At 34.8% G+C, this 26,562-nt stretch overlaps 3 protein-coding genes across 3 annotated transcripts; all 3 read right to left on the reverse strand.

The window, feature by feature from the left end:
- Positions 1-6,178: 6,178 nt before the first annotated feature.
- Positions 6,179-8,795, reverse strand: LOC144564162 (putative acetyltransferase At3g50280). The gene is made up of 3 exons (XM_078313700.1): positions 8,160-8,795; positions 7,202-7,529; positions 6,179-6,975 (listed from the first exon to the last, which is right to left on the reverse strand). The coding sequence occupies exons 1-3, from the start codon at positions 8,622-8,624 to the stop codon at positions 6,374-6,376; spliced, it is 1,395 nt and encodes a 464-aa protein (XP_078169826.1). The 5' UTR covers positions 8,625-8,795; the 3' UTR covers positions 6,179-6,373.
- Positions 8,796-15,578: 6,783 nt separating this feature from the next.
- On the reverse strand, positions 15,579-18,029 carry LOC144564163 (putative acetyltransferase At3g50280). Its single transcript, XM_078313702.1, has 3 exons — positions 17,439-18,029; positions 16,538-16,865; positions 15,579-16,203 (listed from the first exon to the last, which is right to left on the reverse strand). The coding sequence occupies exons 1-3, from the start codon at positions 17,901-17,903 to the stop codon at positions 15,602-15,604; spliced, it is 1,395 nt and encodes a 464-aa protein (XP_078169828.1). The 5' UTR covers positions 17,904-18,029; the 3' UTR covers positions 15,579-15,601.
- Positions 18,030-22,904: 4,875 nt separating this feature from the next.
- LOC144564366 (putative acetyltransferase At3g50280) lies at positions 22,905-25,157 on the reverse strand (the record flags this gene model as incomplete). Its single annotated transcript, XM_078313972.1, has 3 exons — positions 22,905-23,712; positions 23,925-24,252; positions 24,834-25,157. Coding segments are annotated over 3 exons (1,254 nt in total), but the record flags the coding sequence as incomplete, so codon positions are not given.
- Positions 25,158-26,562: the final 1,405 nt, after the last annotated feature.

Below are 26,562 nucleotides of genomic sequence, written 5' to 3' on the forward strand. Positions count from 1 at the left end.
GGAGAGGATTGCTTCACCATTTCGAAATTACAAGGACCACGGGACTGGACTCTACGGTGGTGGAATTATGGCTAACTAATAGAGCACCGGCTAGTGTGGTGGTAGCCGGTATATGGGATGCAACGTGGGCAGCGGGTGTGTGGGCCTTATGGCGGGAGAGAAATAGGAGGACGTTCGGCGGACACGCAAATAGTGCGGACCAACTTAAGAATGACACTATCACGCAGGTTCAATAGTGGCTCACGGTCATCTGAAAAATATAGTCCGCGAGATAGTAATTGTGCTTCTGTGTTCTCAACTAATTTATTACTGTACTTCACCTTATAATGCGTCAGATCTATTTATTATTTATGCAATTTGAGCTTATGTAACTAATTGGGGGGCGGCTTTGTACATAATCTTGTATAGAACCTTTTATTTCAATGAATCTGTCGGTAATAATTGCTACCTGACCTTCAAAAAAAAAAAAACAATCGATCTCCAGCATCCGAGGATGATCACTGGGCGCGGCGCCAGATGAAATAAAATATTTCACCTGATTTGAAATTTCATAAATGCTTCCGTGATGAAAATTCAATAATTTTACAAGAAAAAAAAAAGCATGATAGATTTGTATTACTAATTATTTTAATTAATTTAGTTGGGTTAATTTGTTATGTCAGAAAAGATTACCACTTAATGGGTCAACTTTTTTAGAAGTGCTGGCTCAAATTAAGGAGTGAAACTAGAAAAAAAGAAAAAGAAAAAAGCATCAAGGAATAGAAAATCAAACATGTATAAATAACACAGAGATCTTCTGAAGCACCTAAAACACAATGCTAGCTAGCAGAATGAATTTAAAAGTTTAATCAGAAGTCACACAGGAGATTCCGATGCTGTTGTCAAGACCATCGACCGGCACATGGGGCAAGTAGAGTGCAACCTCAGCCACTTGTCGATACATTCAATATGAAAGATATGTTTACAAGCCGGTAATTGCTTCACAATGTCCCCAATTTTCAATACGCCGAGACAAATGGCGCATTGTGCCCATCTGTTGCTTGTACAGCTACTGCAATCGCTGCTAGCTTCGCCAAACTCAATGCCGGCATTGTTGTTTTCTCTTTCATACTCAAATGTCGGCAGAGCTTCAATTGCTGAGTTGTCTAACCCTGCATCTATGATACCAAAACCACTGAAATTACCGAAATTAGCGGTGATTGAAGCCCTCCGTGGCCGCCTTAGCACACTGATGATACAACCAATGAGGAAGGTGATAACTAAGAAGAAGACAAAGCTGAGAAACCAGCTGAGGCCGCGGTAGAAGAACATCAGGATGAAGAAGGAAAGAATAGGGGTGATGATTAAGCACATCATGCCATTATTGATTTCTCGTCTTCTGGGGATCACAGCGTGGTAATTGAATCCGGGTTGTTGCATTTTTTTAAATTATTGATTTGAGGTTAGTTTAGCTTGGGGTTGCAGTTAAGGCACCTGATATATATCGATGGAGTAATAATACAGTAAAAGAAGCAATCATTAAGAATTAATTCTAGATCTTTAATTTGCATTGTATTTATCGAATTTATTTAATTTGCCTGGCTTTGTTGATTATATTGTAATATTTTAAAAGCATCTGGTACTTATATACCTGTTTTAATTAAACTATTATAGTTTATTTGTACAGTTTTTAAATCCTCCTCTTTTCAATAAATTATGGTTTAGACCATGTTATAGTTTATTTCTATAGCTTATAAAATAACTCATAAAAGGCTCATTTTTTTTTATCACTCAACTTTGTACTAATTGAATTTAAAATTTCTAAAAAAAATTAATGTACATACATCAAAATAAATAAATTTCAACAGTTTGAATTCGTTATTTAAAAATAATCCGATATATTTTTGAAGTTGTGTTCACCAACTCTTCTAGGTGAGCACCTCGCACTCTAGTTTTGCTCTAGAGAGATGGTAAAATATATGCATTGTGCAGAGAGATAGTAAAAATTGATCTCATTATTAATAATAATTAAAATAGTAAGCTTATATATGGCAATTTAATGATTGTTTTTCCACCAAAATGACTTATCGTTGACGTTAATTTTTCATTGTGCGCGCATGTACTTTACTGATCAGAATTTTATTGGAGTCAAATGTCTTGTTTAACTTATCAAAATGTTTCTACACAAATTAATTAAGAGAAAAGGTCTTTGTTCACTGGCTTTTGTTCATGAACTGTCCACAACCCTTATTCACTTGCCTTTAACAGATATTAACGATGGTCCCCACCTTTCAACGGATATTCAAATATTTTGCCTATTTAAACCTTTCCGATCAGATCATGGGTTACCTTTTTTTGAATCTCATTTCTCAAACCATCTTCCCGATTAGATTTTCCCACAACTGAGGTGATTTCATTCTCTTTAGGATTATGTCGCGATTTCTTTCCTGATTCATTTTCTCTTTTTGATAACTCTTCTCTAATTCGTCTCGATTTCTACGGAGCTAGTCGCGATATCATAGCAACTGAAATTGATTCAAACGAAATCGTAATTGTTGTTTTTTTGTATTTACCTTTTCTGATTTATTTTTCTTTTGCAATGTCGATTTTAATTGAGATTACTGACTCGATCTCGTTTTTTATACATGATCGCAATGGAATCTTCAATCGTGGAGCGCGATCGAATAGAAGTTGTTTTGTTGAAGAGAACGGTAAAATTCAAATCTAGTAAGTTATTTCTGTTGAATTTATTGTTTTCGTTGTGTGTAGTAACAGATCTAGCATTTCAAATGAAATCTGGAGAAAAGAGATGATAGAGAGGCAATATGGAGTAATGATCTTGTTATTTTACAGTATTCATCCTGTTAATTTTACAGTATTCATCTTGTGAAAATCTGGAGGAAAGAGATAATAGAGATGCGATATGGAGTATTGATCTGTTAATTTTACTGTATTGCCCCGTTAATTTTACAGTATTCATTTTGACATTTTACAGTATTCATCTTGTGGAAATCTGGAGGAAATAGATGATAGAGAGGCGATATGGAATATTGATCTATTAATTTTACAATATTCATCTTATCATTTTACAGTATTCATCTTATCAAGCTATCTTTTTTAAATAAACAATAGTGACACAATCTTGAGTAAAATATTTATCGACATTTACACATGCATATACATGATATCATTTCATCACCTCGAGAAAACATAGCATCAGACAACCTTACATTACACCTCTGCCACTAGATTGGAGGTTGTGCCAGTTGGTGCGACTGATCCTCGACATAACGGGCACGTCGAATGTGATTTCAACCACATGTCTACGCATCCAACATGGAACAAATGCTTACAAGCTGGAATACTTCTCACCATTTCCCCTATCTGCAGCATTCCAATACAAATAGCACATTGCAACCCTCCATTGCCATCAGACACATCGTTGTTGTTACAGTCACAATATCTTTGATACCGATAAGAAGGCAATGCTGCAATGGTTGAAGCACCCAACCCTGCCTCTACTGGCACAAAATCATGAGGCAGAGTTTGTACCAGGAGGGGTCCCTCTGGTGCCCGTCTCAACCAATTGATGTAGAAGGCACATAAAACGGTACAAAAAACAAGGAAGATACATGCCCAAAGAATGCTGATGAAGAAAAGCAAGACAAGAAATGACACAACTGATGATACAAAAAACAGAATTGTGCCACAAACGATTTCATTTAGGCATGGATGTCTGGGATGGCGGTTTGAGTACTCGGTGAGGGGACGAAACATTGGTCTGATTCAGAATGCTTACTTGATGCAGAGCTTTTTTTTGAGGAAATACTTGATGCAGAACTTTGGATCAACAATATAAGCAAAGGTGGTTTCTTTTAGGAAGCAATCTGGAGTAGAATCTTTTACTTCCAGAAGGGCACTTGAGTGTGGTTTCATTTGGAATCCATCCTTGAGTTAAATTTTGAAGGCTCACGGAATAGATTACAATGTATATAATACTCTAGTTTATGTTGGCGAAATCTGACATATACCATTACAATATACTAATTATACAAATTCTCACATTTAACCATGCAAGGCACGGAAGCAATTTGCCAAAGCTGTTGGCTACTTTTCTGTTTTTTATTTTAATACAAAATCGAAATCATAGTTGACCAAAATTAACAGAGATCTTACTGGCATTCTTTCAGAGCATTCAAAATGTATAACATGTATCACACTAACTAAACCGCAACTGATTCAAAATTGCCTAATAGGATGTACAAATAAATTTGTCTATACCTCTACTCCTAACCAATCAGTAACTATAGTTGAGCTCTTTCTCACATTGAATTTCTTCATCCAGCCGTATGGAAAATAAAATGAAACAGTAAATAAAATATCAAATTTATAGATAGACTTCCAGCCCAATATAAATAGGCTGCAGTTATCTGTTGAAACCCAAATCTAAACCCCGTTAAGAAAACAAAAATAAAGCTCAAAACTCAAAAGGACCATCCTGTCAACGCTCAACATTTCCACAAGCATAAAACCAAATATAGCGGGATCAGCAGTTGTATGTATATACATCCAACAATCCACATGTAAATTAATTTTATTAATTTTCAGCTTTTTTTAATTGATCTCAGTAATATTGTTAATGTTGGAATAGGTTCTTGTTAAAATAAATTGTTTAATTCATTGCACCTCTTTTCTGCTATTCAACTGTTATCCTTGTCAACTATCCTTGTTCAAATATTATTTTAGGGTGCGTTTGGAGATCAACTTGTTCAAATATTATTGTTGTCAACTATCCTTGTTCAACTATCTCTTTTTTTTTGAAGAATTTAATTTATACCACGGCCGCAAAATACCGATGCAGTCTCAAATAGTTGGGTCCAAACTATGCCGATGTGACCCAGATATAGATCCGCATCGGCATAGTACGGCCCCTCCTTTTTTTTTGTCTAATGTTTTTTTATTTGAAATTCTCAGACATCTCAAACTTTTAGAAATCAAAACGGTTAAAATATTCTCTTCAAAGTTGAGATATCTCAATATTTTAACTCAAGTTGATCTCCAAGTTGAGATATCCTCTGCACTATCCCCAAATAGTAAAAAGTTGGGGCTACAGAACATCGGTGCGGACTTTTTTATAGGGCAGCAACGGCATAGTGTGGACCACAGTCTTTGGGTCCGCACCGGTGTTCTACGGTTATGGTAGATTTTGAATTCCTTAGAAATAAGAGTTTTATATATTATTGTTTTGAAAAAAATGGTACAATTAAAAATTTCGACTCAAGAATAGAGTTAATCTTGAGTTAGCTCCACTATTTTCAAATCTTGGTGATCCAAATACAAATTAGGTTAGCTCAAGAATAACATTGTTGTACTAATCCATAGAAATAGTGGGTTAGCAAGAATAAAACTAGTGAATTTAGTGATATTAATAAAATATTTGATTTGTTTCACATAAAATTAGTTTAAATATTAAATTAGTACTAAATAAAATATATGATTAGTACTAAATAAATATAATATTATTAGATTAGATTAGTATTAAATAAAGTAGTAGTTTAAATATTAAATGTAATATAATATTAGTTTAAATGTTAAATGCAATATAATATTATTTTAAATATTAAATGTAATATATATTAATTTAAATATTAAATTAGTATTAAATAAATATAACATCAAATTAGATTAATATTAAATAAAATATTAGATTAAATATAATATAATATTAGTTTAAATGTTAAATGCAATATAATATTAGTTTAAATGTTAAATGCAATATAATATTATTTTAAATATTAAATGTAATATATATTAATTTAAATATTAAATTAGTATTAAATAAATATAACATCAAATTAGATTAATATTAAATAAAATATTAGATTAAATATAATATAATATTAGTTTAAATATTAATTGGTATTAAATAAATATAATAGATTGGTATTAACTATTAAATAAAATATTATATTAAATAATATAATATAAGATTATATTAGATTAGATGAGTATTAAATTAAATATTATATTAGTATTAAAAATATTAATTTAAATGCAATATAATATTAGTTTAAATATTAAATGTAATATAATTTTTATTCAAATATTAGATTAGTTTAATTATTATTTTATTCATTCGTCTACGTCTGAAAATAACTTTTATGTTATGTTGTATAGTCAACTGATCATAATTTCGTCCTGCTTCCATCACGCATATAATACTGCCAAAATAATACAGAATAAAGAAAGAACTAATGTCATTTCTTCATCAATCCACATGTTAATCAATACGAATATTTTAAACTACTTTTATTTCTCCTCACAAGAAAATAAGTTAAGAAAAAAAAACAACAAAATAAAAAGGAATCCAATCACCATTAGGCATTAGCTGAACTTATTTGCTAGACGTCTCCAACAATACCCCCAATTCAACTGGCGGAGACACCACAGCCAAAAATTCTTCATCTTTCTCCAGCGCAGACATGTATTCTGGTAACAAGCACACCTCCAAATCAACGCTCCCGCCACCTTCCCATCCCGGGTAAGCCGAAACCTTACCATCAAACTTATTTGCACTGCCGCTACGTGCCGCTACAGCCTTGCCCCAACCAAAATCACAACCATACATGTCAAACCGCGGTGAACTGCCCATCATTATGCTATGTATGTCAAACATATGCAAGTTGTACACAATTGGATTTGCCATGTACTTATGCACCATGTCTCTGATGGCAGAGTCACTATGATTAGCAACGACTTGGTGTGCCAGCCATGCAGCCCAGCCAAGGTTGTTGTTAAGAAGCTCTCCTGCAGTTGTAGTTGTACTAGCAGCATAAATAGAGTTCCCAAAATAGTTTGCCGAGAGCGGCGGTTGTAACCTTGCTCGGTTTTGGATTGCTAAGCGACAATTTGTTTTCTGGTCAGGAGGGTAGCGTCGAGCACGTATGATGCATCGCCACATCAGTGCACTCAAAGCTTGAAAAGTAGATATAACACCTAAATGAAAGACATAGTGTATAATTAATTAAATCAAATATTTATGAATGTTTTTGTAATTCTTCATTAGCACGGTTATTTGATCCTCTTAAATATATGTTCTTAAGCACATTAAAGTATCTTGGAAGTCAATTTCCACAAATTAGGAAATGTAAGAAAGAACACACACTGATTTGCCCAAAGAATAACATGCACAAGTTCTCCCAATTAAATAGTCAGGACGTACCTTTATCACATTCTCGGTTCGCTCTCGCCTTCAACTTTGCAAGACTTTCACTCGAGAAGTGAAATATCCGCTCCCTAAGAGGCGGTGGAGTAAATCGTACAACAAATTCGGCAGGAGAAGAGTAGGGGAGCTTGATAGGAGGTTCTCCATAGCCTCCTATGAACCACTTGTCATGGACCGGAGGCTGGGATAGCACGACCTCCTTTCCTGCTGCTTTGCATCGGGCTACCTCGGCCCATGCATTGAAGAACATCCAGTAAGAGGTGCCGTCGCCGATCACGTGGTTGAAATTGCAACCGATGAAGATTCCATCTATTAGCACTGTAGCCTGTACTTTTTAAATAATTCTAACCATCAAAATTGACCATGGCATGCATGTGCTAGAAAAAAAATATAAAAATGACCAAGCCTAAGAGGGAAAGCTGTCTCGAGTCTCGACTTAGACGATATTCAACATTTTTTGGGACATATTTATCCGCTTTGTAAAGTGTTTTTCCTTTTAAGTGTGTGTAATACTTCTTTTCCGGGGCAGCAATGGTGTTATATCATTGTTGTATACTTGTATTACAGTATATAATTTTTTGTCAAAACCAAATTACAAATCGAACAAAGTATGCATGCGTGTGTGAAACTCGGTAAACTTCAAAAGAAAATTTAAAAGAATAATTAGGGAAAAAAGAATTGTGCGTTCTGCCTCTTAACATTAAAATTAGCAACTTATATAATATGCGTGCAAGCCAGTTGTTGCATTTTAATTTTTTTCCCTAGAGTGGAGGACTGATTCCAGTCTCCAGAAATGCAACCAATAAATGTTTCTTCTCTAGTTCTCTTCATTTTGGTGTTTAGTGTTTACTTTAGCTTTTGAGTAATAGAAGTTAAATAGACAATGAGTCAGGTTAAGAACGGAGGCAATGACGCAACACTTTACCTTTTCCGATTAAAATTATTATCAACTGACCTGAACAGCGACAAGTGGATTGGTAGACCCGTCAAAATTGACCGCCAGGTCAAGTGGGAAAAACTTTTTCAAAAACTCAGGTAGATCCTGACCGTCCGCTCCCACCACATCAGCGATCGCAATGCCATCTGCCACGGCGTGCACAAACTCCGCTCCCTCCCCTTCACATCCCACCTCCACGTGGCTAGTGACACCACCCTCCGCGCACGTGACCGCCCTAATCCGGCCTGACAACGGGTAGTAGTGGAAAAGTGCCTCCTCTAGAGAACTCCTCAGCCGTTCGATGATTTGCTCGACCGAGAGGTCGGATGGGTTTTTGAACAGGAGGCCCTTTTGGATGTAGTGGACAGAAAGCATGGCCGTGTCCCATGCGCTGAGGTGTAGCTGACGTGGTGCTTGGGGATTGGGCCTTGGAGTTACTGCGTAGGTTTTGACGGTGCGCACAGCAGGGGATGGAGAAGGCATTTTGTGCGGAATGGAAACGGAGAAGAATTTCTGGGAATTGGTAGCTGGTGCGATGGTGTGGTACTCAGCTCGTGTCCCTCTCAACTCACAAGTGTGGATCTATATTTATAGAGTGCCAAGAGGAGAGAAATTCCAAATTTCTAATTGGTCAACATTTTGAAATGGTTTGATTGAAAAAACCAAATCGTCTGCCTCCGGGGGTCAGGAAATTCCTGCCCCCAGAATCTCTACGGAGTGAGACCGGTTACTGTTTAAGAGTTTAATTATTGTTATTGTTTTTAAATGAATCCCATCCGCAGAGACTCTGGGGGTAGGAATTTCCTGCCCCCGAGGCAGACGATTCGGTCTCTTGATTGAAATGGTCAACATCTTTCTGCATAAACCAACCTCGTTTTTTTTATAATAAATTACTAAAGGCCCGCAGGCCCCACTGCTTATTTCTTTTTTACTTCTGGTCAAACAGGCCAGGTTTTTTGGAATTGTGGTTGGACAGTGGCCACTACGGAAATAAATCTGCTACGATCCTATGGGATTGTAGGGTACTATGATTCGAAATTCAACCTTTCATTTTTTGAGTTACACAAATCTTTATAAAAGTTGTTTTTATGCACGAATCTCAAAACAAATAAAAGATTGGATGTAGAATCATAGAACCCTACAATCCCTTTAGGATCGTAGAAGATTTATTTCCGGTCACTAAATAAGTAGGTATACAATAGATTGGAAAAAAGTGGTCCCCTGCTGTAATTAACATGTTTTGATTTTAGTATTATGTTGTGCTCTGATTAAGTTAATTTTTACGTGCCGTGACTAAAATATTAAGGAGTGTCACGGCACGTGAATTGTACCCAAACGTGTCGTGACCAAACGTGTTACGCATGACTATTTAATCATAATTTTAAGTTAGTTTATTTAAAATTTACCATTTAATCAATATTTAATGGTCCTAATTACATGTGACTCGCATGACTACGTGTCGTGACTAGATTTTTCACGTGACGTGCCGTATCATACCAAAATTTCAAAAGATAGTCATAGTACGCGAATAGTCACAGTACGGAACATGCGAGCCACGACACGTAACTGACACGCGTACTGTACCATGACGTAATGCAACCGTACTGTTTCGTAACGGAGCCGACTCTGCTGTACTATTTTTTCCACTCTAGATGTATATGTTAAGAAAAAAAAATTAAATTTTTACTTTTTTTCAAGCTTCTAAATAGCTAGCTATAGCGGTTTTGGACCTAGAAAGCTAAGCTACGGGGTAAAACTGCGCTAATCAAGCTACGGCCGCTATAGCGGTAATAGTGGTCCGCTATGCTACACGGGGTTATGATTTTGCAATTTTAATGGGCCTTAATGTCCAGATAGGCTTTTTTTTTACTTTATCAAGCTATATCAATACAATGGAACATGTGCGGGCTATACCGCTATATCAATTAAATTTTGTATCATGCATTAATATATGGCAGTGGTATATTTTTAATATAAAATATATCGATAGTTTTTGAATTAGAGATATTTTGAATGACAATTTGAACTTTGTATTGGTTCAATATGAATATTAGAACTTCTTAATTAATTTGGTATTTTTTTTCTTGATGAGATATTTTTACTATTAGTAGAAATATAAAATATAATTTTTGAAATAAAAAAAACGCTATTTATAATAGCTTTTGCTATAGCTCCGCTATTCGCTAAAGCTTTTTTTTTTGTTTCCCCGCTATACCGCTATAAACGCTATTTAGATCCTTATTTTTTTTAGAAAGCAAAATTTTTACTGTTGTACTCCTTTTTTGTTTATTTGAGGGTAAATCGAATAGAACTGTAGAAGCTATCAAATTGTCTAATATTTGGTTGAATGTTGATAAGATTCACATGCATAATTGGTACGAAAGAAAGTTCAACGAGAAACTCAGATGTTATTGTTTAAACATTACTCTGTATTGTCATTCAAACCATTACATCTTTTAAAAATTACTTTTGTGCCGATGTAATGATTTGATTGACAATACAAAGGAAAGTTCGACGAAATTGAGCTCCAGTGCATGTGTTAGGTTTTGATGTATTCAATGTTTAACCTAATATATTTTTTTTTCTACAAAGGTGTCTATGTAGAGACAATATATTTTTTTTTCTACAAAGGTGTCTATGCAGAGACAATGACTGTCTTAACAATTTCAATAGTCTCTTTCAAAACCGAGCTAGAAAAATCTTTAAAAAAAAAAAGAACAGTGCTGTAAATAGCACGCTATAGTGATGTAATAGCGGTGTTATAGCGTTTTAGATCTTGAACAGTAAGCTATGGAATAAAAGTGTGTTATTTCAGTTACGACCGCTATAACAGTAATAGCGGTTCGCTATCTGCATTACACGCTACGCGCTATAGCACACAATATGCTACATAGGTTTTTATACTAAATGTCTGATTGAAAATTAATTCTAAAGATAAACTTTTTCAAGGTCCAAATTGATCTGGTTTTTAAATAGAAAATGATAAATAGTTTATTCCATGATATGAGATTTCTTTTTAATAGAATAAAATTTATAATTTATGTCATGATGTTTAAGTTATTTTGAATAAAAAAAATAGATAGGTTTGTTAGAACCGAGGAAAACCATCATTAACTATCACAAGACCATCTATGTTGAACATAAAATTGAATAGCGGAAGCGTAGAACGTCGTAGATTTCACATTATTTGATGAATAACAAAATTTTCTTTTAATTTTACCATTTTCTATTTTGCACGATATAAATATATATTGCAAATCACGTTGTAAAGTCAGATTGAAACTGTAAATTAATTTTTATGGTTCTCAAATTTGATAAATTCATACATTGTCATTGAATTCCAATTCATTATATTTTGTCTAATTCTATGTACTCTTCTTTTATTCACAAATTAAGATATGGATCTCAATTATTTGATATATGGATGTTAATTACAAATTAGAAAGCTCACACTTTATTTATTTATAAAGGGCACAACTTCACTTGCTGAGGTGGAAAAAAAAATGCCTAGGCAACGGTTATTAGCTCTTATTAATTTGTTTTCTGAAAAAAATCAAAGAAAAGTATTATTTGATGAACCTATCCAAATATCAATTGGTAAACTTCCTGCCTCCATAAATTGGAGGGTTCATATCAAAGAAAAGTATTACTTGATGAACCTCGTTTTTTGACCATGCACCCAAATTACTTGAGCTATGTAAAATTTATCAGTAAATAGTCCATTCGGGGGTACGAACAATTAATTTTTTTAGATACTGTGGAATTGAAAATTTTGAGAAAACAGTAATCCCATTTGACACGGCAAACATGCTATATAGCACTAAGAGCATCTACACCCCTAAAACTTAAAATGATTTCTAAATAACTGTTAACTACTTTTTAGAAATTATGGTCTTTAAAGTTTCTAACTCTCACATCTCTGAAACTCATTTTAGAGTTTCTATTAAGCCACGTCAGCAACAAATTAAAAAATGAGAAACAATTTGAGCCAATCATTTGGCTAACATAGAGTTTATAAACAGTTTCTTAATAAGAAACTTTCCTACATAGTTTCTAAATAAGAAACTCTCCCACATCCCTGAAACTGGATTAGAAACTGCCACGTCAGATTAGAAACTCTAACAGTTTCAGGGATGTAGATGCTCTAAAGTAGCAACTTTTTTACTGAACACGTGTACCCGTGCCCGTTGTGCCTGTGATGCTACAGTAATTTCAAATTTTTTTGAAAAAAATTGAATCCGGTTTCCCCCCCCCCCCCCCACCTGTTGTGCCCGTGCCCCACCCGTAACAGATTTGAGTTGACAATTTTTTTTTTTTTTTAAGTTCAAATTTCATTCCCCCCAAATTTTAATTATTTGTTAATCATTTCTAGTTAAGTCTCTGGTCTCTGGCAGCCTGTTAGAAGAATTAAGAATTAGATTGTTCTGATCAAGTGAAGTCTCTGGTCTCTGACAGAATTCTTATTGCAATTAATTAAGATTCTTTGAGTAATCAAGGTCCATTAAATTATTCGACCTTGTATTCAAAATGCTAACTATATATTATTATTATTGCAACATATTAAATTGTTTAACAGAGAATCTTGACAGCAACAATTTGCTTTTAATTTTACATTGTTTTCAATAATATTTCTTAATCTCTATTACATTGTTATCATTTGCCAAATAGATTTGGTTATTTACAATATATCACTTCCTTAACTAGGAAGTGTGAAATGAAACAATGTGTTTTTTTTTTTCAATAAATTATAAATTTAAACCATATCAAGTGTTGAGCACTTCAAGTGAACTTTGCTTAAAAAATGGTATTCAACTAACAAGCTTGCATAGATGCATATCAATATATTGGGTACAAGTACAACTAATAGAAGGTGCATTCCTTTGTAAAATTTAATGATAGATCACCTAAGTAATAATGTTGATATATGCATATCAATATATTGGCTTAATTTATATTTTATTTAACATATTGAAAATAAATGAACGTTTAGAAAATATATTATCAATTTAAAATATAAACTAAAAATTTCGAGATATAAATAAATTATGAAACTATATAAATAGAATGAGAATTTGAAAATAAAATAACATGACTCGTGTAAAGAAATAAATAAATACATTTGTACTTAGCCGAATAAACATACAAATTTTGGCAAGAATAATTTATATATATAATAAGTTATAAATTTTATTTATTTAGGAATTATAGAGATGTGACTTGATAATTTTATGTATATATATACACACTATTTGATATTGAATTATTCATATTTTAAAAGTCGAATTATAAACACGTAATAACATTTATACGACACTGTTAAAAAAAAAAAAAAAAAAAATAAAGCAACAAAAAAACAGAAAAAAAAAGAAAAAAAACAGCAAAAAAAAACCGAAAAAAACAGCAAAAAAAACCAACAAAAAACAGAAACAAAAAAACCAGAAAAGAAAAACAGCAAAAAAAAAACAAACCAACAAAAAAACAGAAACAAAAAAACCAGAAAAAAAACAGCAAAAAAAAAACCAACAAAAAAACTGAAACAAAAAAACCAGAAAAAAACAGCAAAAAAAAAAAAAAAATACCCGTACCCGGACCGCCCTACCCGTCAAGGGTACAACGGGTACGGGTATAGGACGGGTAGGGTATGGTTTTTGAAAAAAATACCCGACATACCCGTACCCGTATACCCTAGTACCCGTCATACCCGTACGCGAGACGTATCCGTACCCGCCCGCCCATTAAACCACTAAATACATGTAACAGTAACAATAACAATTCAAGGAAACTGAAAAACTGAAAAGCTGAAAAGCACAACCATACAAAATCTTCAAAGCCAGTGAAATGAAACTATCTGCAGTACTCGATTTGTATGTCTCGTTAAATTCTGCAGCTCTCAATGTTACATCAAATCACATCAAATTGCACAGGGAAAATGCTTGCACCAAAAGCGTATAAAAAAAGGCAGGGTTGTACAAGAGTTGTTATCTGGTATACTGAAATTTAAATATCATCAATACAAACCAAAAACACCCAAAAAAGCTTCTGATATCCAATCTAAACACAGATTTCTAAAATAAAATGAAATGAAACGGTAAATAAAATATCCAACCTATAGACAGTTTTTTTTTTCTTTTTAATTTCAAACAAAGGAATAAAGCACACCCCTCCTTCGGCATAGCCATCAGAGAAACATACCTCTCATTTTACATAATTAAACAAATTCTTACAATTTGCACCTAATACATCCGCACAATACAAATTATTTATAAAATGAGAAATAAAATTCAAGGATTTAAAAATAATGTCACTTGAACGTGCATTGTTTTCTTATAGATCAGCACAACTATTCCATTTTCTCTCGGTTCACATGATCTTCACCTCTCAATCTTTGGCCAGCAGAACTCGTATTTGCTCCAAAGTGTTGTTTTCAGTTTTTTCTCTTTCACTCTGTAAAAGTTGAAAAATTTATGCAGAATTGATCTTCACAATCATCTTGCCAAACTCCTTTTCCCATGTCATTTGGAGCCCAAGTTGGACAGTTTTGAGCTCAGTATTTAGAATTGAAATCAAACCTAAAGACACTTGAAATCCACTCATTCAAAAGCCGTGCTCATCTCGTATTAGACTTCAAGCCCAAAAATAAAGCCCGTTAATATAACAAAAAGTAAAGCTCAAATATCAAGTGGCGTTGTTCATTGCAGAGCTCGTGCGGTATATGTTTGACAAAGGGGACCTACCGGCAGGACTACCATGGCACCATTCTCTCAGCGCTCAACATTACCGTGTTATATATCCAACAACGCACTTGTAAATTAATTCCATGAATTTTTAAGACTTTTTTTTTTTTGAGAAAAAATAAGAGTCTCGCTCTCATTTGATTGATATTAAGAAAAGGTTACAAAAGTTTGTAACAAGTAAAGTGAGATACAATGTAGCTCATGATGGTGAACTCGTTTATAAAGAAAGAAAGAAGAAAACAAAATCAAGACAGCAAGTGCTAAATAAATAAAAAAAAAAATCTCCGTCTGACAGCCAGTGAAGGAACATTTTACAGATCGGTCCCTTCATTTTAACCAAAATTTTAAGACTTTTGAATTGATTTTAGAAATATTATTAATGCTCAAATAATTTGGTTGTCAAATGATATGATCAATTTAATTAATAGCACCTCCCTTGTCCTATTAAACTATCTAGTCTACATCTGATTTTTTATTTTTTTTACTGTTTAGTTCAATGGTCACCATTTTGCTGTCTATATACGTACATTGTTCCCGTGTATAATATACTGTCTAAATAGTACAAAGGAAGAGCAGTTGACACTTCCTCACGATCCAAATTTCCCTCATATTAATAAATAAGAACATTTTAAACTATTTTTATTGCTCCACACAAAAAATCTTTTACAATAAAGATACTACAAAACAAAACGAAGTATAGCCACCATTAGCTGATGAACTTGTACACTAGACGGCCCTAAATCCTAATAATACTTCCAACTCAACTGGCGGAGACACCACCGCCAAGAATTCTTCATCTCTCTCCAGCGCAGACATGTACTCTGGTAATAAGCACACCTCCAAATCAATGCTCCCACCCCCTTCCCATCCTGGAAATGCCGAAACCTTCCCATCAAACTTATTTGCACTACCGCTACGTACTGCCACTGCCTTGCCCCAACCAAAATCACAACCATACATGTCAAACCGCGGTGAACTGCCCATCATTATGCCATGTATATCAACCATGTGCAAGTTTACCACAAATGGATTTTCCAGATATTTATGCATTACGTCTCTGATGGTAGAGTCGGTATAATTAGCAACAGCTTGGTGTGCCAGCCATGCAGCCCAGCCAAGGTTGTTTTCTAAAAGTTCTCCTGCTGTTGTAGTTGTTCTAACAGCATAGACTGAGTTGCCAAAATAGTTTGCTGGGAGTGGGGGTTGTAACCTTGCTCGATTTTGGATTGCCAAACTACAACTTGTTTTCTGGTCAGGAAGGAAGCGTCGAGCACGTATGATGCAACGCCACATCAGTGCACTCAAAGCTTGAAAAGTGGATATTGTACCTAAATAAAACATATAATATACAATTAACGCTTATGTAATTGTTCATCAGCATGGCCATATGATCTGTTACTGTGTTAGAGTGGCAGAAGGTGCATGATCACATTGGATTAGAACTAAAGACCAATCCCAGCCTTGAGCCTATGAAGGTTACACTCAACCCAAGTTATAAGGATTTATCTAAGATATAGAGAGTATGTAGTTTTTAAACAGTAAAGCTAATTTTGGAAGTCTATTTCTTCAAAATTAGAAAATGTAACAAAGAATACATATATGATATATACATTGATTTAACTAAAAAATACCATCCATAAATCTTTCAAATTAAGGACGTACCTTTTCCACATTCTTGGTTTGCTCTCGCCTTTAGCTTTGAAAGGGTTTCACTCGAGAAGTGAAACATCCGCTCTCTAAGAGGTGGCGGAGAAAATCGTACCACAAATTCAGCTGGAGAAGAATTGGGGAGCTTGATAGGGGGTTCTCCATAGCCTCCTACGAACCACTTGTCATGAACTGGAAGTTGGGAAAGCACAACCTTTTTTCCACCAGCTTTGCATCGGGCTATCTCTGCCCATCCATTGAAGAACATCCAAAAAGAGGTACCATCACCAATCGTGTGGTTGAAAGCACAACCAATGAAGATTCCATCTATTAGCTCTGTAACCTGTACATGTTTAAATGATTTGAACTATCAATCTCAAAATTGACCATAACATACATACACAGACAAAAAATTATACAAAATTATCAAGTCTTGGATGGAAAACTTTCTGAAGGAAGAGAGATGCATGTACATTTTGTTTTTTAACATATTATATCTTCTTTGCAAAAAATTCTCCTTTCAATTGAGTGTGTAAAACTTGTTTTCTGGGCAGTAAATTACATTGTTATATTACAAGTATATATTATTTTTCAGTATCAAATTTATAAATGAAAAATCCAAATTAGACAAAGTGTATATGTTCTTCTGTGTGAATTAAATTTACTCGGTTAAACATCAAAAAAGAAAATTTATTTGGGATCTAGAATTGCCAATGAGCCCGTTATATAGTATGTGCAAGCAAGCCACTTGGACTAACTTGCACATCTCCAAAAATGCAACCAATAAAATGTTTTTTCTTTTCATTTTAGTGTTTACTTATAGGCTTTTACCAATTTAGTAGCAGTAAAAGTAATGTAAACAATGACACAACATTTTACCCTTTCCGATTAAATGTACTATCATGTCTCAACTGACCTGAACAGCGAGGAGTGGATTGGTAGACCCGTCAAAATTGACCGCCAGGTCAAGTGGAAAAAACTCTTTCAAAAACACGGGTAAATCCTGACCGTCCGCTGCCAGCACATCAGTGATGCCAATGCCATCCGCCACGGCGTGCACAAACTCCGCCCCCTCCCCCTCGCATCCCACCTCCACGTGGCAAGTGACACCACCACCCTCGCACGTGGCCGCCCTGATTCGGCCTGACAAGGGGTAGAAATGGAAAAGTACTTCCTCTAGAGAACTCCTGAGCCGTTCAATGATTTGCTCCACCGAGAGGTCGGATGGGTTTTTGAACAGGAGGCCCTTTTGGATGTAGTGGGCAGAAAGCATGGTTGTGTCCCATGCACTGAGGTGTAGCTGACGTGGCGCTTGGATATTGGGCCTTGGAGTTACTGCGTAGGTTCTGACGGTGCGCACAGCGGGGGATGGAGAAGGCATTTTGTATGTGAATGAAAGCGGAGAACACTGGTTTATTGGGAACTGGTAAGCTGGTGCGATGGTGGGGATCTGTATTTATAGTGCCAAGAGGAGAGAAATTCCAATTGGTTATCTCATTGAAATGGTTAGAAACTTATAAATCAGAGATTACTTTTTGCATAAAGCAACCTCGGACCTCCGTTTCATTGTAAATTATGAAAGGCCCACGGGCCCCACTGCTTAATTTTCTATTTCCGTCTAGAGTGAGGCAGTGTAGTGCAAACGATCTGGTCCGGACTCGACCGGTCTACGGTTTCGTACAGTTCACGGTTCTTACGGGTTCGAAGATCTATACGGTTCTAATTCAGCGGGTCCTACTAAAAATGGTTGGTCCAAACCCGTACTAAGACTATGATCCAGATTCACACAGTCCGATCCGGTCCAAGATCCAGTTTGATTCTAATTCGGTTCTACAGATCCATGGATCTGTCTTTTTTAAATAAAAAAGGTTAAATTGTTAAAAATCGAATAAATCATTGTGGAGGATTATAACAAATTCATCCAATGTTTGTTCACGATGAAAGATGTAATTTCTAACTTCTACATATTAAAAGTAACATAAAATTAACATAAATTTTACCATAAAAGTAAATCTAACATAAAAATTCAATTTAAATTACTCTAGAAATCTAACATAAAAATAAATCTAACTGGAACAAAGTTAAAATTTCAATGAGCAGTCTCAGTTTTTTATCATATTTAAAATTTAATTTGGAGAAAATGGCTATATGAATTTTTGTTTTTGTTCTTTAGATTAAAATTAAGGTATGAAAGTCTAGTTTCTAGATAATATAATTTCTCCATACAAAAATATTACAAATTAGTACTGTTTTAACAATTAATTGACAGAAATAAGAAATTAGAAAAGCTAAAATTCCAGTGAGCAATCTGAGTTTTTGACCTCATTCAAAATTCAATTTAAAAAGAATGACTACATGGATTTTTGTATTATTTATATCAAAATAAAGGTATGTAAGTCTAGCTTTCAGATAATATAATTTCTCTCTACAAAAATATTACAGATTGTTACATTTTTAATGATTAATTGACAAAAGTCAGAAATTAGGAAAGCTGAAATTTCAATGAGCAGTCTCAATTTTGACCAGATTCAAAATTCAATTTAGAAAAAATGACTACATAGACTTTTGTGTTTTTATATCAAAATAAAGGTATGGAAGTCTAGTTTACAAATAAGATAATTTATCTATACAAAATATTACAAATTGGTATAATTTTAACGATTAATTAATTAACAGAGGTCAGAAAAGCTAAAATTCCAGTGAGGTGCGATCCGGGTATAGCGATTTTGGTCCGGTTCTACACGGTGCGGTTCGGATTTGATTCGGTCCGGTTCTACACAGTTCCATGGGTTAGTCTGATCCTGTTCTACACGGTTCTAAGGAAAAAATTCGACCCAAACTCTTGCTAGACCCATTTCTAGCCACGGTCTAGTCCGGTCCAGATTTGAAGCATGGTCCGGAGTAGTTCGGGTCCGAACCACGGGTGGTCTAGTTAGGTTCTGAACTGGCCAATCAATTTCAATACACTAGAGTGAGGCTATGGTACTTTGCAATGCACTGATAGTTTTGTGAATTAGATTTATATTTTTGTCTTTAAAGTTCAAATAATTGATCCAAATTACTCAATATTATTATCATATAAGAGTATACTTGGAGATCAAATTTTATATTTATTTTTTTTGGAAACTTTTTGTTATTTTTGATATAATTAAAAAATCACTTGATTTAAAAGTTGTGGACCATTTAAAAGTAGTGATTTTCTATCTACCAAAGAGGATAGTAGAAAAATTTTAAAAAATATATAAAATTTGATTTTAAGTATATTTTTATATGATAATAATATTAAGCAGTTTGAATTTATTATTTGAGATTTAAAAACAGAGATATAAATTCAATATATAAAATGATCGTGCATTGCGAAGTACCATAGCGTCACTCTTCCGTCTATTTCGACTAGGTTTCTTGGAATTGCGGTTGGCTAGCCATTACATACGTAGGAAATAAATATTCTGTTGAACTTTCATAACTATTACTCGGGTAGTCCTCTTTTGCTCCTCATCTAGTTGGTTGAATGTTGTTGTTAACATTGACATGCATAATTTGGACAAAGGAAAGTTCAACGCAGGAGAAACTTAAATTAACCGCACGTGTGTTTGTAAAGTACCGACATGTGAATGCTTCTAATCCAATCTTGATTTTTCAAATTTTGAAAAGTCAATTCTTGTAGTCCATATACTAAATTTTTTTTAGATATTCAAATATTTAAAAACAACAATTTACTCCCAATCAAAAAAAATAATGAAAATGATCTGAAATGTTAAAAAAAATTATGACGTTTTAATTTGCACGTAATATTAAGCAGCTTCAATCTATCAAAGTACTAAACAATTTAGATTTTAAAAAAAAAAATGGTCATGATCACTCTTTTGTCACTCTATAGTGTATGGTCAATCATGATATGACTTTTCAGTGTGTGGTCAGTTCACTCATTTATCATTTTACAGTGTGTGGTCAGTTCACTCATTTATCATTTTACAGTGTGTGGTCAGTTCGCTCTGATATCACTTTTCAGTGTGTGGTCAATTCACTCATTTATCACTTTGCAGTGTGTGGTCAGTTCACTCTGATATCACTTTGCATTGTATAGTCAATACACTCATTTAAACTTTTTTAGAATCTGATATATACAATTATATTGATCATAATCAGTGATTAGTATTAATACACTTAATATAGTTTAATATTATTATTATATCTTCTATAAAAAGAAAAACAAACAAACATCCTAACAAATTTCTCATGCTATTGCCGAACACCTATATTTACAAATTTTCTATGGATTAAATAACTTTGATTTTGACAAATTGAAATTCTCATTTCCATATTAAAAATTCTCATGCTACCGTATCGCTGGCGGCCGGGGAAATTACCAGATAAATCAGTTGTTTTCATATTTGCACAAAATTCTCAGATAATACATGTTTTGAATTAATAATATAATTAATATAATAAAAAAATAAAATATATAATAGACATATTATATCTTTGATTTTTAAAAATTACCGTATCACTGCATTCGTATTGTATCCGATACGATATCCGTGCATGTATCCATACAACATAGGAGATTACTATATGCATAAAGCAACCTCGGACCTCGGTTTTATTGTAAATTAAGAAAGACCCACGGTTTCCTGGAATTGTGGCTGGTCACTGAACAAGTAGGAAATATATATACTATTAAACTTTCTAAACTCGTGGACTCCTGGAATACTTGAATGTTGTTAAAAATGGCATCCATAATTTGTACAAAAAAAAGTTCAACGAGAAACTTTGATTGACCACACAAATATCGAGGTAAGTGCAACGAAATTGAGCTCCAATGCGGGCGGCCGGGGAAATAAATCTGCTGTTATTCCAACGGAATATCTGGTTTCTGTTATTCCGATTTCAAGTTTCCAACTATTCAATTTCATTGAGATCTGTGCATGAAAAAGTTTCTTTATTAAAACTCGCACATAATTTTTTTTGAATAATTAGGATTATAATAACATGAACCTGTTATTCCAACAGTAGATTTATTTCCTGCATGCGGGTTTCTGAAGTACTGATCAGCGGATGCTTTTAATTCAATCTTGATTTTCAAATTTTGAATAGTCAATTCATGTAGTCCACATACTTTGAGTGTGCTCTATAAAATTAGATTTAGAGGAAAGGAAGAGAAGGCATGTAGTCCACATACTTTGAGTGTGCACTATAAAATTAGATTTAGAGGAATGGAAGAGAAGGAGATTGAAGGGATAAGAATGAGAACTATCCTTTAAATTGCAGAGTATAGATTAGAGGGGAATGATATTTATTTTTATGTCTTGGTTCTCTTCGACTTTTTTTTTTTTCTTTAGCTACCCTCCAAAATTTAAGTTACCGGAGCACGTAAACTTACTTGATCAATCCGGTCACCCCTCCTCTCCTCTAGAGCACACTCTTAGGTCCTATTCGGCAGTAATACCGAAAGTTATTGTTCACGTGAGAAAAAAAAAATTTACTGATACTGAATTTATTTTTCCCACATAAATAGTAAAATCTAATTCAAAATTTTTGATTCTTATACCCATTCTTATTCTCTATTGGGCTGCCGAACAGACCCTTAGGAGTATCAATGGGTAGATACGGATCCGATGGAAGTTCTCCCACGATAAGTTATAAAATTGATTTCAATAGAATGGCAATAAGCAGAAACTTGTACTTGATAGATAAAAATGTTTTCATAGGAGTTGTACTTGTAAAAAAATGTCGTTGCATAAAAAATCTAAATTGTATTTGATTAATAGACAATTTTTTAGGTACTCATCAACCGAGAGAGTAAGAACCAAATCTCAATATAAAAAAAATTAAGGTTCTAAATAGTGATTATAGCATTATAGCTTTTAAGATCCGAAAAAGCTATAGCGTAACCATATCTAGCTATTTAGAATTATTATAAAAGAAAAGCGGTTAATAGTGTTATAGGTTTTGAGGTCCGGAAAAGCTATAGCGCAGTTATTGGGTAGTTATAGCTAGCTATTGAGAACTCTTAAAAAATAAAAAAATATTATTGTCCAAACAGTCGAGATTCTCGGCGGTCCACTTCCTTTCTGAACTGTCAAGAATCCTGATGGTTCGTAAGAAAGTAAACTGCTGAGATTCTCGGTAGTTTGGACATTTTTAAAAATTCTAAAAAATCATGGACATTTCTGTATTTTTCTATTTAATTTTGGATATTAATAAAAAAAATTGGCATATCTATTGTTAATACCACCCGGCACATCATGCTTGGTTAGCTTTTATTTTTTATTATATATATATTTTTTTATTGGAACTATCAGAGCCGTTTTCTGGCAAACAGTTCAAAGTGGCTTCAGAATTTATAGAGCATCAGAATTTTCTTTTTTGTAGAGTTAGATAATCAACTTCGCCCTGCTGCATTGATCACGTATATAATTATAAATAGTACACATGAAAAAAAATATATATGTCACTCCTTATTCTTAGCAATCCAAATTTTCTCGTGTTAATGAACATTGTAAATTATTTTTATTTCTCTTAACAGAAGGGCTGGCAAAGAAACGACTCAACAAGAAAGACGAAATCCGCCACCATTAGCTGAACTTATTGGCCAGAAGTCCCTAATAATTCTCCCAACTCAACAGGTGAAGACACTACTGCCAAGAATTCTTCATCTCTCTCCAGCACATACATATATTCTGGTAACAAGCACACCTGTAAATCAATGCTCCCACCCCCTTCCCATCCTGGGTATGCTGAAATCTTACCATCATATTTATTCGCACTGCCACTACGCACCGCTACTGCCTTGCCCCAACCAAAATCACAACCATACATGTTGAATCGCGGTGAACTGTCCATCATTATGCTTTGTATGTCAAACATATGTGTATTGTACACAAATGGATTTGCCATATACTTGTGCATCACGTCTTTGATGGTAGAGTCGGTATAATTTGCAACAGCTTGGTGTATCAGCCACCCAGCCCAGCCGAGGTTGTTTTCTAGAAGCTCTCCCGCTGTTGTAGTTGTGCTAATAGCATAGATCGAGTTGCCAAAATAGTTTGCTGGGAGCAGGGGTTGTAACCTCAATCGATTTTCGATTGCCAAACGACAACTAGTTTTCTGTTCAGGAAGATATCGTCGAGCACGTGTGATGCAACGCCACATCAGCGCACTCAAAGCTTGAAAAGTAGATATTGTGTCTAAATGAAACCAATAATACAATTATATCAAATATATATTATCACTTTCGTAATTTCTCATTAGGTCATATGATATTCTTAAATATAGAAACATCAAAGCAACTGGAAAGTCAATTTCCCCAAAATTAGGAAATGTATAAAAGAATCCATCATTGCATTGATTCAATCAAAGAATAATATCCATATATCTTCTCAAATAATTAAGGATGTACCTTTTCCACATTCTTGGTTCGCACTAGCCTTCAGCTTTGTAAGGGTTTCACTGGAGAAGTGAAACATCCGCTCTCTCAGAGGCGGTGGAGCAAACCGTACAACAAAATCTGTAGGAGAAGAGTAAGAGAGCTTGATTGGGGGTTCTCCATAGCCTCCTATGAACCACCTTGCATGAACTGGAAGCCAGGAGAGCATGACCTCCGTCCCTGTTGCTTTGCAACGTGCTATCTCTGCCCATGCATTGAAGAACATCCAGAAAGAGGTGCCATCGCCAATCGCGTGGTTGAAATCACAACCGATGAAAATTCCGTCTATTAACTCAGTAACCTGTACTACTTGTTTAAATGATTCTAAGACTCAAAATAGGCCATCACATGGTAGGGCTAAATTATTTTATAAAAATTACACAATTTTGTAAAAAATTAGAGATGCAGCAAAAATTTATCTGCAAGTTCACAATTTTTTTGGACATATTATTATGTCTGCTTTTAGAAAAGTTTCTCACTTAAAGAGTGTGTCTTCTTTTATGGGGGCACAGCAATATTGCTATATGATTGTTATTTTCACTCTATATATTTTCATCATTACAAATTATAAATCAAACAAAGTATGCACTCCTGGCCGGAAACTTTTTCCTGTTGAACTTCAAAAAAGAAAATTTATAAAAGCATAACTAGAGATCTAGAATTGTGCCCCTTGAGATTCCAGTCCGCAGTCAGAACCTTAAATAATATGCTTGCAACCCATTGTTGCATTTTGATTTTTTTTTTTTTTTTTTTACAGAAATGCAACCCATAAAATGTTTTTTCTTTTCATTTTGGTGTTTAATTTAGCTATTGAGCAGTAAAAGTCATGTCCACAAGAACTCAACATTTTACCTTTACCGATTATAAATTTTCTCAACTAACCTGAATAGCAAGCAGTGGATTGCAACACCCGTCAAAATTGACCGCCAGATCAAGAGGGAAAAACTCTTTCAAAACCTCGGGTAAATCCTGACCGTCCGCTGCCACCACATCAGCGATCTCAATGCCCTCCGTCACAGCATGCACAAACTCCGCCCCCTCCCCCTCACATCCCACCTCCACGTGGCACGTAACACCGCCCCCCTCGCAAGTGGTCGCCCTAATTCGGCCTGACAAGGGGTAAAAGTGGAAAAGCGCGTCTTCTAGAGAACTCCTCAGCTGTTCGATGATTTGCTCCAGCAAGAGGTCCGATGGGTTTTTGAGAATTGAATAAGAATTGTATTAGTTTCTACCAATCGTTTTCTGTTTATCGTTCTTATTTTACTAGTTTCTGTTGTATCCAATTTACCAGTTCAATTGAATCAAATCTTTTCTTAATTCCAATTCGTATTCTTTCTTCCAATTGGTATTCACTGATCCTGTCTGAGCTCGAGGTCGTCACACGTGGTATCAGAGCAATAAGATTGCATCTGGGAGAATTAAGTGGCACCTAACTGACAGACTAGACGACCAATCAAGACCGATCAAGACGGGGGAAAATCAACAATGGCAACCGATTGGCGTGGAGCAGTGGAGGCCTCTTCTCAAGCCACAAGCGACGTCACTCAGGCTATTGACAGGTTTGAGAAGAAGATGGATCAACGTTTCAAGGAATTGATCCCTTTTGGATATAGTTGAAACTTGAAAGAGAGCATGGCCGTGTCCCATGCGCTCAGGTCAATCTGACGTGGCGCTTGGGGATTGGGCCTTGGAATTACTGCGTAGGTGTTGACGGTGCGCACAGCAGGGGATGGAGAAGGCATTTTGTGGGGAATAGAAACGGGGAAATAAATCTGCTGTGATTCTAAAAGATTCGTGCATAAAAAAATAAGTGCTGTTGAAATTTGTGCATTCTAAAAAGTGGTCTGAAGATTCGTGCATAAAATATAAGTATCGTTGAAATTTGTGCATTCTAAAAAGTGAAAGGCTCAGAGTCCTGCGATTCCTTTAGAATACCAGCAAATTTATTTCCTAGAAACGGAGAACACTGATTTATTGGGGATTTGGTAGATGTTCGATGGTGGGATCCTCGCTCGTGACCTGGAATGAGATCAGTCGGTTGCAGGAATTTGTTGCCTCAAAATCACTACCAGATGGGGTTGGTTACTGTTAAATGAGGCCGGTCTCTGGGTCTATCGACAGTAACTTTGGGAGCATGAATTTCTTACCCCCACGGGGGTAGAGGATTCGATCTCTCGAGTGTGGATATTTAGACAAGAAATTCTAAGAATTGATATCACCTGAGGGAACATAAATGGTTTTTTTTTTTTTTAAAGATCCAGACCGTCTGATCGGAACCCACACAATTATTAAAGGAACCTATACATTTCCCCACGTGCAAGAGTACATTTAGTTAGAGTGTTGGTTCGTTTGTTTTATAGTGTGGATATCTACTTTAGTGCTTTCTACGAATAGGTGTGAGACTTCGTGCTTGTAGAGCATTAAGGGCTCACCGACTCGAGTGTTTGTGTTCACATATAACCATAGTTGTGTGACAATCCTCTTTGTAGAACTCTCCAACTCGAGCTTCTGGGCTCAACCTTGTATACGAGTTAGGCTCACGTGTCACGAGTTATATCATTTCTTTTTATTTGAGTAATAAGACAGGTTCACCGACAAGGTTGCATTGCCC

This window comes from Carex rostrata, chromosome 13 (genome assembly GCF_964058835.1).
Source record: "Carex rostrata chromosome 13, lpCarRost1.2, whole genome shotgun sequence".
NCBI classification, from domain to species: domain Eukaryota; kingdom Viridiplantae; phylum Streptophyta; class Magnoliopsida; order Poales; family Cyperaceae; genus Carex; species Carex rostrata.